This window comes from Panicum virgatum, chromosome 2N (genome assembly GCF_016808335.1).
Source record: "Panicum virgatum strain AP13 chromosome 2N, P.virgatum_v5, whole genome shotgun sequence".
Classification (NCBI taxonomy): Eukaryota; Viridiplantae; Streptophyta; class Magnoliopsida; order Poales; family Poaceae; genus Panicum; species Panicum virgatum.
The window spans coordinates 67,560,178-67,575,590 of NC_053146.1; the positions used below are offsets into that span (position 1 = coordinate 67,560,178).

Sequence of the window (15,413 nt, forward strand, 5' to 3'; positions counted from 1 at the left end):
ATGGAGAGTGCCGATAACTGTGCAGCTATGCTGATGGAAGCAGGCAATGCCATTGGAGAACTGGCAAGTATGATCTGTGGAAATAATAATAGATGTGTGGCAGCTAGACTGTTGCAGAATGTGTTCCAGCACATGCAACCAGAGCTCAGCAGCTCGGAACTGAGAAAACTATGTGAAACTTTGCGTAAGGTGAGACATTCTTATTCAAGCTACAAATTTACAAACTAGAAGCAGTCTTTCCATGTTAACTACTAGCTCATTATTAACCTACATTTTCTTACTTTAATACCAGATTCTTGATGCAATAGTGGATGCAGAAACAGAAGGTGCTGAACTCGAGGTCCTCATTGGCCTTAGTGCACAAATTTGTAAAGTCATTCCTGAAGATTTTGCCCGAGAACTAGAGAATGGTCACCGTAAGGAAATATTCGTGAAGAGGCTTGTCGATGCGCTGAGAGCAAACATGAACCCAGCTGTCCATTGCCCTGGAATCAGGAGGGTTGTAATTGAGCAAGCCATACAGCTGATGGCCTGTAGTTCTCACTATGCCGATGCTTTCAACCAATACTGCATGATGGAAGCACTGTTGATGGTAGAGCGGACACCCTCAAGGGTTGAAAGGTACAGGATCTTCTTGGGGAATACAGGAATCATGGAGCACAAGGAACCTCTCGCCGATCTTGTGGCTGCAGCAAAACAACTGTTGTGCCGCCAATGGGTCAGAGGCCTCAGCAATGTCAATCGACAAGGGTTGTAAGTAACTAGTACTTTTGTGACTTGTAAGCACACCAATGGCATTACTTTCAGAAGCAAACTGTAAATCATTAGCATACTATTATTCTTCATCTGGCTTGTAATAAGCCTTTTATTTGCTGGTGATCAAACAATGTGGTTCTTGTCTTCAGACTTGAAACTGTTCTGTATCTAGGACTTCGTCGTTCAGTTGCGATCGTCATTGAATTATCCTGCACGATGGCTTTACGTTGAACTTTTTGTGAACAATATGTACATGCAAAAATTTTAAATCTTTCTAAGCAGACCACTTGACGGAGTTTGCAAATGCGAATGGTCTCGCTCGCACTTGCCACAAGTTAAGGTCACCGTCACGACGAGAATCTCCTGACGATCAGAGCGTAGAGGAGCTCGTTCCACGCGTCCGGCACGCCGGGCAGGCACCAGTGGCTGCAGTCCGCCCTCTGCCCCGCCGCCGGCGCCCTCGACGGCGGCGCGACGTTGTACACCGACGGGTGGCCGTCCCTCCTCTGCGCCGTCATCAGGGTGACGTTCAGCACGTGCAGCTCCGCCGCGGCGTGCTGCTGCTTCTTCCTCGACGCCTCAAAGGCCGGGTTCAGAACGCCCGGCCACCGGTGCAGGGCGATCCTGGAAGCGTTCAGCTCCGGCAGCGTCTCCGCGGCACACCATCCAGTACGGTCCGTCAACCTGTTGGGCATGGATAGAGCTCGGCCGGATGTCACAACCTTCAAATTGTTGGTCGAACAAATTAAAGTTGTTGGTGCCGTGCAGAACTGCAGAAGCTGCGTGCTGACCTTACGTGTGCCGGCGAGTACGTCCGGAGCACCGCCAGTGTTTTGGCGGCGTTCACTTCCTTCTGGACCCATTTCTGCAGTGTGCCCATCGCCCTTTGGTAGGCCTCCTCGACGCTCATGTTCAGCCGCAGCTTCTTGCCGTCCTGGAAGTAGCATCCTCTTTACAGCACAGGAAACAAACGTGTATGAAATGTCTGGCACACAAGTTTGACGTGCTGGAAGATTTTAGCTAGGGTGCTCCAAATTTCAAAATGGATGATACTACCTTTCTGCCGTAGGTGACCCGAACCCTATCATTAGCTAAGTTTTAAAAACATTAACTGCGTTATTAATGGTTTCCTATTTATCCTTAGGCATTAATTGCTTTCTTTTTCCTATTATTACTGTCAAAAAATATTATAAATAAACAACAATTAACAGTGGATCAGAGGTCAATCACAATTCTTGCCAGGTAAACTGAAGTACCAAGTGATACTAGGAGTAGATGAATAATTTTGAAGAGAACTTGTGCAATCATGTGGGCAATTTACGGTTTTAATAGAAAGGGAATGATCGCAATCTGTAGACGGAAGGAATGCAGTTTAGGCGGCCGTGACAGTACTTACAGTCGCTGCAGCCTTTCCTGGTTCCACCAGTGGCCCGTGTTGAACACCAGGATGTCCGGCGTCGAACCGTGGCAGCGTGCAGCGCGTCGGCCGCCACCTCCACTTGGCGTACTCGCCGTCCGGCCGGCCGTTCTCGCTGCACCGGAACCCCACGTCGACGAACGGGCACTGCCCGGGCTCGTACAGCGCGTCGGCGTCGCGCACCCACTCCCCGTCCACGGACATGCTGCGGAGCAGGTCGTCATCGTTGCTGCAGTACCTGCCGCCGCCGCCGCCGCCGTCCCCACCCGCGCCGTGAACGACGGAAGCGCCGCTCGTGGTCGTGGTCGTGGTCGCGGCCCTGACGAGCGCGCCGACCTCCCGGCCTGTGAGACTCGCGGCGCTGAGCCCCGAGGAGGCGGCGGCGACGAGCAGCGAGATGGAGGAGAGGAGCACGCAGGCGCCCCACAGCGCGATCTGCTGGTCGCCGCCGCCGCCGCCCTGCGGCTTGTTGTTCGCCCTCCTCCGCGCGCTCGCCATCTCCATCTCCCCCCAACTTGCCGCAGGCCTTCACCGGCGGCAGTGGGGTGCCATGGCAGATGGCGCGCGGCGCTAACTTGTTGTTCCCTTCGTCCTCGTTGTTTCCGTTCTTGTGTCCGAGGGACACGGCTGTTTTTGTTCCCTCGTCCTTGGGTAGTTGATTACGCAGAAGGGACGATGCCGGAGACGGATCGGGGGAAGAATCGGCGCGGCGGATTGGTGCGTGGGAAATCCACTCCGGTGAGCCCGAGGGAAGACAGCGACGGCGGCGGGTGGGCTTTAAAGGTAAAGAGCAGTCTGCATACTTGGCGGTCCGGCCGGCTTGGAACCCCTGCAAGGCGTCGAGGCATTTGGCAGCGTCCTGCCTGCTGCTCTGCTGCTGCGCGCACAAAAAGGAAAATGGAAGTTTTTTTTAAAAAAAATAAGAGCTAAGCGCAACATGTAGTGCACTAGGAATCCAGGAATTTTTGCATGTATGAGTTTGGATTGCTAACCCCGCTTACCATGAGGTGTAGGAGAGACCGTGGACGGCGGTTTATTATCACGTTTAGTTCAGTTCGCGCGAGCGATGGGGGACAAGTCTCAAAGCAATTTGTCAAAATTCTCAAGGGTTGTCGCAGTCTTGGGCCTTAGGTGTAACGGGCTGGCCCATATGTTATTGGCCTAGTGCGTGCGTGATTGTACGACGGTTATCCCCTTCACGATTTTCGCCCCACTAAACCTGGGATGCGACTGGGCCGGGCCGGCATCCTTTTCGAAGTCGGGCAGGTTTGAATGAACCTGTGTACTCCCCCCCCCCCCCCCCCCCCCCCCCCGCACTGTTTGACACTAGGCCGATCTTTCTTGCCTTTATTATCACAGTTCGGACAAAAGATGTGGCGTACTGCAAGTGCAACGCAGTTCGCCAAACTCACTCAATTACACAAGCAGAGGCAGCACCTGGTGCCCGAGCCAGTTTTCCGCCAAGACCTGGGCAAACGGCAAACGCGATTAACAGGGACCGGCTCGTCGTCATCGTCGGAGAGACAGGTACTTCCTCCGTACTCGAAAAGAATATCGTTTTGGACAAAATGAGTCAAATATTGGAAACATAAATCATGAATAACTTTTAAATTGTTGAGTTTCAAAATACAAAAATCATATGAATAGATTTGTCTTGAAAATATTTTCATAAAAATATAAATATATCACTTTGCGATAAATATTTTTATAAAAATAAGAAGTCAAAATTAAGCTTTGGAGACCGTATCGCTGTCCAAAAACGATATTCTTTTCAAGTATGGAGAGATTAGGTACTAGCACATTTCTGCGAAGCATCCTGATTGTACGAAGCATATGTAATCAGCTGGAAATTTCTCTATTCGCACAATCCCACCAACGTTGTATGTCTAACAAGTTAATTCAGACATCGAATGCAAACGTCACACCTGAGAAGCTTGTCAGTCAGGGAACAAAAATCACTTAAGACTACAATTGTTTTTCCATCAAAGGTAAGGTAGCACGTGGATTTAAACAGTGTATACTGTAATACTATTACCTATCAGTCAAACGCATCCTGGTTTTCTCACTTTTTGGGTTGCTTTTTTTACCCTTTCACGGCCCCAATTGGCCTCCAACAAGAGCTATGGTTATATTTGGTGCTACAGATTCAACAGCCAAAGAATGTACATCTGAAGTAGCAAACAACACTTTTACTTTTCATGATCTTCATTTGATGTGTCAATCTTGATTACAAGAGGTTGCTGTAGATCCGATGGAGAGGCTACCACAGGAAGCTGCGAGGTTCCAACGTCAACCTCTCCATTCTCAGCCAATGCTTTCTCCAGAGATGATTTTGCAACTTTCGTGACGCAGATAATCAAGACAACTGCATGATCACAGTGCAAACGGTCAGCATATAAAGGAGAGCCTTGCAGTTGAGGTAATACAAAAGCAATACTTTGCAATGGAATTTAACAGAAATTCTTCAAATTTGCTTTAAAAAAAAGGTATTGGACACAGAATGCTGCAAACCCTGACATAAAATCCATTAAGCTGAACGGAAGGACTAGAGTTGAGGGCAGCTCTGTTTGTTATCTGGCTACCTAAGGGGCATGTATTAATAGAATTGGATTATCAAGTCCCAACGACCTTCTAGAATTCCAATTAAAGTCAGTTAGTATATCAATTTTATCTGCTCCTCAAGGCCTGAAGCTATACCAACATCACCAAAATCAGATTTGGTTGGTCATCCATCCATAATCAGACAATACAGAGAATCCTGTCTCAGAATTCAGCATGTGTTATGTTCCTTATATACAGATTCAGAAATCAATACCAAGTATGTTTTCAATATCCTAGGACTTATAGTTTCTAGGATGAGAATAAGATCAAAGACATATTCTTGAACTATGTACAACTCCGGAAGGAGAATGACCCAAAAAACTCACAAAATGCTGATGCATTGGAAAGCTAAGATTAAAAAAAAACGACTTTAAGTCAACTGGCTTGATAATTTTCAGGACAACAAAAATTTTGATTGAAATTATAATGTTAGTTTTCGTTTACATATTAGATATAACTAGGCAGGTTGACGCGTGATGCGCATCTATCCGAAAGATATTAACTTGAAAAATGATGAAACATAAATTTATTATCTTGTTGTACTCAATCCAATATTAAATTTAGATATTTTATGCTATCATAATGGTCATCTAAGCACTGTATAACTTTTTTCTTAGAAATTCGTTGACTTCTAGGTGTTAGTAAAAATAGCTGACAGATTAACGTACTATATAAAGATAAAATTAGTGATGAAAGAATAGTACGATCCTATTTTTTGAATTTATGTACGGGAAACAAATTACAAAAAAGTATTAGAGCTATCATAGATGAACGTGGTGTACAAAGTTATTATTTTCATATATAAAAAAAGATAAATTTATTTTATATTTTCTATACGAAATCACCATCGATAATTTTTTTTCAAATGATGGAGGTACTTAATAGTACCGTGGGTCCACTAAGTGGGCCACACTAAATGTGCATGGGTCCCAAATGATGTGGGTCCCACTAAGTGGGCCCCAAAGTGTGGGTCCCACTAAATGTGCGCGGGGCCACGTGAATAGCACGCGGGTCCCATTTGGGGCCCACCTAAACAGCACGCGGGTCCCACGTGGGGCCTCAATTCATGAGGGAGCTCCAATTCTTGGAGCTTTTAGATATAGTATAGTATAGACTAAAGGACAATTAAAACCAGATATAATCAGAATCTGCAAGGAAGAAAATGGCACTTACCAGAGAATACAAATCCAGATATTATCAGAATCTGAAAAGAAACAAGAATAGGTGTCAGCATAAGTTACCAGGAAGTCATGTACAAAAATAATCTAATTCTGAGATGCAAATGAGGAATAACTTTATGGGCAATATTTGATTTGTGGGTGATCAGATGTTTTCCTAACTCTGTTCATACACTCAAGAACAGAACTTTTCTTTTCCTGTAGCACTTGTCTGCTTGTCCATATTGGATGCTCAATGTTTTCCTTACATATCTCCGCTAAAAACTAAGACAGAATTCTAGACATAACAGTTCCATGTACTTCCAGTGCAAGTGTGCAACCCCACAAAATCAAATGCAGACTAATCAACCAATTAACATAGAACCACTGCAACATTTAAGAATGGGGCAGTCAGTCACCGTCAAAAGTTTCACCTCAACTTCAAATCACACATCCCATGATGAAATTACTCATTGAAGAGTACAAGTGAAAATGAACAAGATAACTGCATATATTTCCCAGAGGTTCTTTGATGAAAGAACTTATTAAATCAGATGCACAGCAAGCGTGGATGGACAAGCTTTATCAATAGGTCTCGGTCATCATCTAATTATGTCTGATAAACAACAAATAGAGTATGCGAACAAACGTATTTAATGAATCATATTCATGGAGGAACCAAAGATAGATAAAAAAACACAATGAATAGCCTAATGATATTCTTCTTTCTTGATGAAAAGTTATTTATTCCATATTCAGAAAATTCGTATGAACTAGTAGTTACAAAACACAAGCCAAATGTGTGACATGTCACAGCACAATGCAGCCATCTGAAATAATGTATATTACTCACCCATCGAGTAGTTGAGATCTCACTCCACCCATGTGTCACATCTGATAGATCTTTCAGTGTTGTTCCAACATATACCAAAGCGAGGGTGATTGGCTGCAAAACAAGAATAGTTAGCAAAGATGAACAGTAACATTGCCTTTCTGGGCTAAGATCAGTACAGAAATGAAAAAGGTGATTTAATGCTGCAAATTAGCCAATTATCTTGTTATTAGCTGCAAAGTTTTCTGTGTCAATATGTCAATAAAATAAGAAGTAAAGTACCGATAAGAAACACCAAAGGACAATAGTACATTCGTGATAGGAAAGTTTAATACAGCAAAATATGCAAAAGCCTGATAGAACACAAATGGTTGTAATTATGCAAAGAATGTAGCAGATGGTTACAAAGAGAAGAGCTCTCAATGACATAGCTAATATGTGCAAGTAGCCTGGTGCGATAATACAGCAATGAAACCTTTTTTTGTCTTAATCATTTGTCTAGAGATGAAATGCGACAGTAACCACCAGTAAAGAGTACGTATAAAGGTAAAAAGCTGAAGCATACCATCATTCCTAGCCAAGAAGCCAGCATGTATTCTCCAATGCCAACAGGAGTGACAGACAACAAGTAGTTCAACATGTTGAACGGAAGTAAAGGTACAAGCCTCAGTAGCAACACGATCTGCACATATCTTAGAAGCCTTAGTGAAATTGTGTATATGAATCAAACAAGTTCACAATATGGTTACATGGCAAACCAAATAGTGAATGTCAGTCAACTGTTACTTTTCAGCGAATGCCATGTCCAAAACCTACTGACTGCAAGAAGTTACCTTGAAGCCAGACCTTTGGATTGCAATAGCTACTGCTTGAAACTTGGGATAATCTTCGCATTTGGACAGAACATAAGGCCTCCCAATCTGCAGCAATAGTATAAACTACTAAGCTATCAGAAATGTAATAGTGCAACTATACAGTGGTATTGAACTTAATAGTGCACGATGAATCGATGATCTACCCAACATACATTTATTCACCAAAATAAGGTGCATAAGTTGTACCAAATTATATTTAATGTGCCTGCAGTTGAAACTCAAGACAAAAAAAAGGCATGCACACGACAAATACACACTTGATAACATGAATGAAACCAGTGGCTGGATGACTACACAGATGCAATGAATTGCTTTAGCACTTGGCATGTTTTATCTATAATCTATCTGTGCAATATGTGGTTGGCAAGTTAGAGCAACATTTAAAAAAATCATACCGTCCTGCCTAGAAGAAATGCAGCAGTTGCACCAATTGTTGCTCCAATGGAATCAGCAACAAACCCAACAGGCAAGCCGAAAAGATAGCCCCCTCCAAGCTGGGAAATAAAATTGTAGCAACTTAAAAGGGTGATTTAACAACTGAAGGCTATTAAAAAAAGGCAAGGCTCGTAACAATAGGAAATGGAAATTGCACGTACTGTAAGAATTGATGCTGGAACAGCTAAGACCGTCAGAGGGATGTAAGCAAGGGCCCTGTAATAATACACATCATGAATAGTTGGAATTTAGAAAGGAATAAGGGTGATAATAAGTGCAAACCAAACACCAGACATGAAAAATAAACTCTACTGCATATCTTCTATGTGGGGTTTATTTAAGGGGTGGATAGATACTGGGATGTGTGGTCAATGGAAAGCTTTGTAGTGGAGTGTAGCACTCATGTGCTCCTACAGTCTGGTTGCAAATGCAAGACTAATCTAATTATGACCAAAGGAGTTCGATACTTACAGCACCAAAGGACCCCATGGACCCAAGTTCTCCTTGATCCAAACCAGAAAATCCTTTAAAATCTGTCAGTGTAAACTTAAACAAATAAGTATCTGATGCAAAGCTTAAATTAATCTACATTCCAACTTCTAAGCTTCATGCTCCTGAGGTTTCAACCAATCAAGTGGGTAAGCAAAGGTACATTTCAGCAATCGGATGATCAACCACACAGCCAGGTTAAGCTAAACAGATTACCAAGTGCGCGTCCCATGATCGCACACATCAGGAGGTTGCCAACCCCGATACGGCAGAGGGCGGACACCGAATCCCAAACGAGGCGATTCGCAGTGACAGGAGGGGAGTGACCCGCACCTTCTCGACGGGGAGCGTGAAGAGCGCGACTCCGACGGCGACGAGCAGGGTGGCTGCGACGGCGAGGCGGATGGCCGAGGGCCACGAGAGCGCCATGGACGCGAGCAGCCTCCTGCGCCAGGGCCTGAGCCTGCCGCAGTCCTCCCCTCCCTCCCCGCCCTCCGCGCCGTCCGCCCAGCCCCCCGCCCTCCCCCGCGCCCGCAGCCCCACCGCGGCGCCTGCCAGATTTGACAACCCCGGGGATCTGCACTCCCCCCCCCCCTCCCTTCACCCTCCGCTTCCGCACCGCTCGGTCGCTGGCTAGCACGCGCGCCCGCCGCCGCAGCTCATGGTGGATGTGGCGCTGGATCTGGAGGGCGGGTGGAGGCGCCCCGTCCCTTCGCGTCCAGCACGCGTTGGCGTTGCGTTTGCGTGCGGGTTCGATTTTTCCTCCGTTTTTTCCCGGTGGGGAGGACGGAGGGAGGGGGAGGAGAGCGAGCCTTCGCTTCGCAGTTTGCTCGCTGGCACGCCGCGCCTAGCTTTCACCTACCGTGCCGCCTTCCCCGGCGAGCACCGACAGATGTGAAGCGGCGTGATCCGGCCGGCCCTAGCTGTGACCGGGTGGAGTCTGGCCGGTGGGTCCTTAAGCAAACCCGTGGATAATGTAGTTGCTATCGGTTGATTAATAAAGTACGTTTACTAAGAGAGGGAGAGAAAACAATTTGGCTATCACTATCGGCATCTCTATAGATGTAGAATTTTTTGAACTTTGGTCAAAAATATGAGATTAAGATTGATATATCATCATATTCACGAGGGAAATAGTTTAATTGTAGTATTTTGCACCTACTCCCTTTTGGATTGTTGTGAAGTTGAATTGAACACTTAAGTCAAATCTAAAAAAAAATCACAGCCTGATCATGCATTTTTTTCATCTCCTTTGTTTCAGAAGCAATGTAATCACCTGCAAAGAGCTCCTCAAGCCAGGTTGGACCAGTCCCAATGCTCCTAGTAAAATGGTGTCTATAGAATTAAATATGGTGCCACATAAACAAAAAGATGAGGTAGCATAAGAGTTAACCAGGAGAGAAGGGGAAAAAATGAAGAAAGGGTGTCACATGCACAAGGAGAGAGGGAGAAAAATGAAGAAACGGGTAGTACGTGGTTTAATTAAGAACCAGTTGACCATAAATGCTGGGTGCAATTATCCCCTCTGTCCATAATTGTAAGGCTTGTTCAAGAATGAGAAAGTCCTGAAAAGTAGTGTTTGACAATTTATTTCTCTTACGTTTGTTTAATGAAATATTTCTCTTACGTTATATTATCAACGTAATGGTATAAAATCAACATCACCGAATAATACTGATTCGATCGACTTTCATCCTCTACGCATGCATCTTGCTTGCTGCTCGGACTGATTCCGGCATCGCCTATGGCCGTCGGAGGCTTAGCTCGTCTCCAGCCACAACGACGAGCCGTGCCTGAACACAGCCAACGCGACGGCGGCGATCACGGCGCAGCCGACGCGGCTCTGCTGTCTGCTGAGCAGGTCTATCGGTGTCCGTCAACGGCACCTTCTTCGGCTGATGGTGGTGTTCAACGACGCGCGCGGTGACGGCGAGGCAGGCGCTGGTCGCTGGAGGCCTGGAACCATAACAGAGCATGTAGCGGGCAGCGGGGACTAAACCGCAGCGTATCAGACCATGGCCGCCTTCCTGGTGCCGTTCAAAAGCCTGGATTTGTCATGAATAAGGTCCCGGATCCGGCGATCCGTATCATCTCTTGCTCTTGGTCTGTATATAATCTGGCATGCAATTCTCCTGTTGCTGCAGGCAAAGGACATGCCTCTCGGATCGGAGACCATTTGAGTTGGACTAGTTGGCCCTGCTGACTTCTCTTCCGATTGCATACTGTGCTTCCAGCGACTCCATCGCAGCCAGCAAGGTTGAAGAAGGCACAACGGATCGGAGCACGTCGGCAGCGATGCAGAAGAGTTTATGCCCATCACATCACGCCGTTCCCCGGACCCTTTCCTGAGCTTCAACAATCAGCCTGCGGCGGAGCAGCAGGGGGAAGGCGATGACCGCGCCTGTGAAACTCCACGTCGCAGAGTGCTCCGTATGCCTGCCTGCGATGATCCGCGGGCCTCCGTCCGTGCGATGGCGGGCGGCGCACAGGCGCCCTGGCAGGCAGCCGTTCCGGTGGCGAACGGCGCGGAGGAGCAACCGCGGTCTGCGACGCGCTCCGCTCCAACTGCCGGCGGACAGTGGAGGGAGCGGCGGTGACCACGGGCCACGGCGAAGCAAAAAGGTCGGTGTTTCGCCGTCCCCGCCCAGGGGTGAGGGCTGAGGGGTGGACGGTATTTCATTTACCGTCCACCCCTGGCGTCGCGGAGGCCGTCGGATCGGCAACGAACGGCAGGATCCGAGCGGTGCGTAGTAGGGGATTGAAAGGCCCAATAAGAAGCCCAGTGAAGTTGTGCAGAGGGGCCTCGAAGGCCCAAGCCCATTTTGCCGATCGCTACGAAACAAAGGCTCAGCAGGAAGTTGCTACACCGCGGATTGACCTGAAACTGATTGATCGCAAAAAAAAAAAAAAAAAAACTGAAACTGACGGATAGCTCGCCCGGGTTCCTCCCCGTCGCCAGCATCCGCTGGTCAGCTCCAGCCTCCAGCACGACAGGAGAGGTGCTCTCCATCTCCATTCTCTGCAGATGCATGATTACAGCTGCGCCTAGCTTTGCGTTCCTGTGCTGCTTTCCGGATCAAAGGCTGATGAAATTGTATTTTTATTTGCATCTGTGCTTGGAATCAGAGAAGCAATCCCACGATTTCAGTGACGACGTTGGGCAATGGGCATTTTTCTTCCGAACAAATTTGAGGAGCAGGGCAATGGGCATCAGAGCTCGCTTATCCGCCACGGCTGGAGCTGCCGGTGCCGGAGCAGGACTGCTGACTGCAGGAGACACGTCCGAGGGAAGAGAGGCTTTCAGTTTCGGAGTCCAGAGCGCGTGACCGTTGCGCGTCGCCACCGTGACGCAGGCCGACACGCGGCGCGTTGATCCGCCGGCTGCCGTCTGTTGATGATGCGCGCCCGGCAAGCAGCCGTTCCAGGCACGTGTTCTGCAGGAGTCGTCAGCAGCGCCCTCTGACCTGCGCCGCACTCCAACAGCCGGCGGACGGAGGCGGGAGCGCCACTGTCACCGCGGCGAGGGGGCGGTCGGCGTCTCGTGCCCCAGCCCTGGGGGCACGGAGCCGTTGGATCGGCAAACGATCTGCAAGATCCGAGCAGGGAGGGAGTTTAGCTGGTGCTTCATATGGGTTTGATGCGCTGGGCTTCGCTCCAACGGCGACGACAACTCCAACGAACAGCTCGCCAGGGCTCTTCTTTCCTGTCGCCGGCCGGCCTCGACATCGTGTTCAGCTGTCGCACGACCGACGAGTTGCTCCATGCTCTACAGATGCGTCGTTGTTACAAGCTTACAGCTCGCCGTTCTCAGCCGTCAGACTCACTGCATGCCACCCAACCCAACAGCTGCGTGCTCTCCATCCGTGTACGCTGCTGTTAACTGGGTGAAAGCTCCGAGCTTATGATGTTGGCTTCTTCTGTTTCGCGTCCACTGCATGCATCGACGCCTGATGAATTTAGCTCGATCTGGCATTCACTTGTGCACTTGCTTGATGGCTAAAACCACTGTTTCTCCATGCTGGCATTTCCTCAATCGCATTTCGAGGCACATTACTGCACCGACTGAAACCAGTTGATAATGGCATATTAGCAGTTCACTCATAAATAAACATGAACATTCAGTTTATATTTCGTACCTGTCAGGGCTGAAGCCCTGAAGGCACTTCTTCTGCATGGTCGGGATTCCGCAAACTCAATCTGCGGATCACTCACTTGTCACTTCTACACTAATGACCAAATGTTCACCAATTACTGCACCTCGCCGCCATGGCTTGACAAATAGAAGCACTTTTGCTTCGAAGAGCGCGTGGCCCTGGCGCTTCGCCGCCGTGGCGCAGCCGCGCAGGCCGATGCGCGGCGCGTTGTCTGCGGGACGACGATGAGGGCGGCGGCGCCAGGCAGTCGTTCTATGGCCGTCCTCGGTGCGAACCATCCGTGCGGTGGAGCAATCGCGTCCTCGGCGAGCTCTGACGCCCGGCGAGCGGGGGCGGTGACCGCGGATGGGTCCGGTCGGTGGCTTGTCCCCCGACCAGGGGGTGGACGGTATTTCTTGGGGTCGTTCCAGCCGTCGGATCGGAAGCGAGCGGTAGGATTCGAGCGGAGGAGGTCGGGCTAGTGCGTCGCATGGGCTTGAAAGCCCAAATAGCAGCCCATTAATCAACGTGGGCTGTGGCTCGTGAGTCCAGTGATGTGCGCGGGCCGGCCATTGCTGTCACCTCGCCAGTCCACCCACCCCTCCTCCACCGTCGGCGGCCTCGCCGACGATGGCCGCGGCGGTGCGATCGGGGTCTCGCCAGAGTCCCTCTCCTCCACTGCCTGGCGGCCTCGACGACGATCGATGACGGTCGCGGCGGCGCGATCGGGGCCTCGTGCCCCGTCCACCATCTGAATTGGAACTGCTTCAACGGGGTTCCTCTCTGAATTGAAACCACGGCGGACAGCTCGCCCAGGCTCTTCCTCCCCGTCGCTGGCGCCATCGAGAGATTGTACTGAACAAGCTAAGGCGGAGTCGAACCGGCCAGCATGTTTGAACTACCAGTTGGCCGATCAATCTTACTCCAACTAAGAACCGACGACCAACTGAATTGTACATGTATATCTTGCCATTAAACATCCTAATTGATGAGCACACGATGTTTATACCAGTACAAGGCACATTATTCTTGCTTCTTTTTTTTTTGTTTCTGTCAAATCTTTGCACTTGCTCTACTAAACACACAATTGTTTCCGGGTACAGACACAATTTTCTTTGAAACGCCAGCCGATGCTAGTCACTGACTGACACATTACTGACACAATTGTTTCTGTCAAATCTTTGCACTTTGCAGTCTTGATAAGAACACAAACTTGATGATGATGATGATGTTGATCAGATTATGAGTCATGGATATTATATATATTACCTATATACGTAGCAGTAGCAGTGTAGCGCACAGGAAAATGCCAGACCTTGATCGATCGCTCTCATTTCCCTCAAGTTCCGCCGCACCTGTAGGTGAACTTGCACGAGTCCCCGACCTTGACGGTGTACTTGTGCTGCGGCTTCACCAGGAAGGGCGGCAGGCGGAGCAGCGCCTCGCACACGCAGTCGGGCTCCACCTCCTTCAGCCACCGGCAGCAGTCCCTGTACGCGCGGTGGTCGTTGTCCTCGTCCTCGTCGTCGTCGTCGTCACCGTCATCGTCGTCGTCCTCGTCCTCGTCCTCGTCCTCATCCTCGTCTTCGTCTGCGTCCTCGTCCTCGTCTTCATCCTCATCCTCGTCGCCGCCGTCCTCGCCGTCGCGCAGACGCCCACGGCGGTGGCGTCGGCGGCGGCGCCTGCTGGAGCGTCGGCGTCGGCGGCGGGTGACGCCGCCAGTGCCGCTTCGGGTGTGGTTCCCCACGGAGCGCCTGGTGCCGTTGCGGCGCGCGACCGCGACGTCTTCGTCGGCGGCGTCCACCTCCGCCTCGACGGTGATCATCGACGACGCGGGTTTGCTGGTGACGCCGCTCGACGCCGCCGGCTTGCTGACGACGCCACTCTTCTTGTTCTGATTGCGCTCGCCGCCGCCACCACCACCATCGCCGCCGCCGCCACCACCGCCACCACCGCTATCACCGCCACCACCAGCGTCATCACCACCGCCGCCGCCGCCGCCGCCGCCTCCGCCTCCGCCACTGTCGTCGTCCTCGTCCTCGTCCTCATCCTCGTCCTCGTCCTCATCCTCATCCTCGTCCTCATCCTCATCCTCGTCGTCGTCGTGATCGTGGTGACGGTGCTCCGGGCTGGTGGGCGGCAGGATGGCGCAGGCCTGGCTGGCGATGGCGAACTGGGTGAGGCAGAACTTCTTGGTCTGCGCCTCCGCCGGCACGCTGAGGAACGGCAGCAGCAGGACGGCGGCGAGGATCGCCACGTGGAGCGCCGGGGCAGCCATGGCTGAACCGGCCGGCCGCCGGCGCATGGCGGAGCGAGAGGGGGGAGTACGTATTAATTAATGCTCCAAGAAATCTAGTTGGTGTTCGATGATGGTAGATGCGTGCCGCGGCTTTATATATATATGGATCGATCGACCTCATCGATGCCGTTGTGGTTGCGATCGAGCTGCCACGGAGAATGTCTCTCTTTGCATGGTTGCTGGATTCGTGCGGGAATGGGAGTAGAGGGGAAGGTTGATGAGTTGTAGGTGCCCCATGCTCGCCGTGTGACCACCATGGCTCTCCATCGGTCTTGTCCGCTACTTTGTTTACTCGTGCTGTGAGCACGACGAGTTCGTCAGGTCGATGATCTTTGTGTGACTTGCTTAGTTTAATTGACACCTGCTCCGGGCCTTTTTGGCTCTGTGCGATGATCTGCCTCTCCCTGTTGAGCTTGAGC

General features: G+C 49.9%; 4 protein-coding genes across 4 annotated transcripts; 1 reads left to right on the forward strand and 3 right to left on the reverse strand.

The window, feature by feature from the left end:
* On the forward strand, positions 1–757 carry LOC120662954. The gene is made up of 2 exons (XM_039941997.1): positions 1–189; positions 293–757. The coding sequence occupies exons 1-2, from the start codon at positions 1–3 to the stop codon at positions 755–757; spliced, it is 654 nt and encodes a 217-aa protein (XP_039797931.1).
* Positions 758–1,103: 346 nt separating this feature from the next.
* Positions 1,104–1,666, reverse strand: LOC120662955 (protein trichome birefringence-like 11). Its single transcript, XM_039941998.1, has 2 exons — positions 1,548–1,666; positions 1,104–1,440 (listed from the first exon to the last, which is right to left on the reverse strand). The coding sequence occupies exons 1-2, from the start codon at positions 1,664–1,666 to the stop codon at positions 1,104–1,106; spliced, it is 456 nt and encodes a 151-aa protein (XP_039797932.1).
* A 2,438-nt stretch (positions 1,667–4,104) lies between these two features.
* On the reverse strand, positions 4,105–9,441 carry LOC120662034 (TVP38/TMEM64 family membrane protein slr0305-like). The gene is made up of 9 exons (XM_039941094.1): positions 8,896–9,441; positions 8,545–8,606; positions 8,235–8,289; positions 8,034–8,132; positions 7,597–7,683; positions 7,329–7,445; positions 6,785–6,877; positions 5,948–5,978; positions 4,105–4,538 (listed from the first exon to the last, which is right to left on the reverse strand). The coding sequence occupies exons 1-9, from the start codon at positions 8,989–8,991 to the stop codon at positions 4,363–4,365; spliced, it is 816 nt and encodes a 271-aa protein (XP_039797028.1). The 5' UTR covers positions 8,992–9,441; the 3' UTR covers positions 4,105–4,362.
* Positions 9,442–13,697: 4,256 nt separating this feature from the next.
* Positions 13,698–15,301, reverse strand: LOC120662036 (golgin subfamily A member 6-like protein 2). The gene has a single exon (XM_039941095.1). The coding sequence runs from the start codon at positions 14,998–15,000 to the stop codon at positions 14,035–14,037; it is 966 nt and encodes a 321-aa protein (XP_039797029.1). The 5' UTR covers positions 15,001–15,301; the 3' UTR covers positions 13,698–14,034.
* Positions 15,302–15,413: the final 112 nt, after the last annotated feature.

What these genes read in the sequence shown, in the direction of transcription:
- LOC120662954 (XM_039941997.1), top strand. Translation starts at nt 1, where the DNA reads ATGGAGAGTGCCGATAACTGTGCAGCTATGCTGATGGAAGCAGGCAAT. An exon ending in TATGTGAAACTTTGCGTAAG is followed by an intron (nt 190 to 292) that starts GTGAGACATTCT and finishes CTTTAATACCAG; the next exon opens with ATTCTTGATGCAATAGTGGA.
- LOC120662955 (XM_039941998.1), bottom strand. Translation starts at nt 1,666, where the DNA reads ATGAGCGTCGAGGAGGCCTACCAAAGGGCGATGGGCACACTGCAGAAA. An exon ending in TACTCGCCGGCACACGTAAG is followed by an intron (nt 1,441 to 1,547) that starts GTCAGCACGCAG and finishes CATGCCCAACAG; the next exon opens with GTTGACGGACCGTACTGGAT.
- LOC120662034 (XM_039941094.1), bottom strand. Translation starts at nt 8,991, where the DNA reads ATGGCGCTCTCGTGGCCCTCGGCCATCCGCCTCGCCGTCGCAGCCACC. An exon ending in TCCAAAGGTCTGGCTTCAAG is followed by an intron (nt 7,446 to 7,596) that starts GTAACTTCTTGC and finishes AGATATGTGCAG; the next exon opens with ATCGTGTTGCTACTGAGGCT. An exon ending in ATCTGGATTTGTATTCTCTG is followed by an intron (nt 4,539 to 5,947) that starts GTAAGTGCCATT and finishes GTGATCATGCAG; the next exon opens with TTGTCTTGATTATCTGCGTC.
- LOC120662036 (XM_039941095.1), bottom strand. Translation starts at nt 15,000, where the DNA reads ATGCGCCGGCGGCCGGCCGGTTCAGCCATGGCTGCCCCGGCGCTCCAC.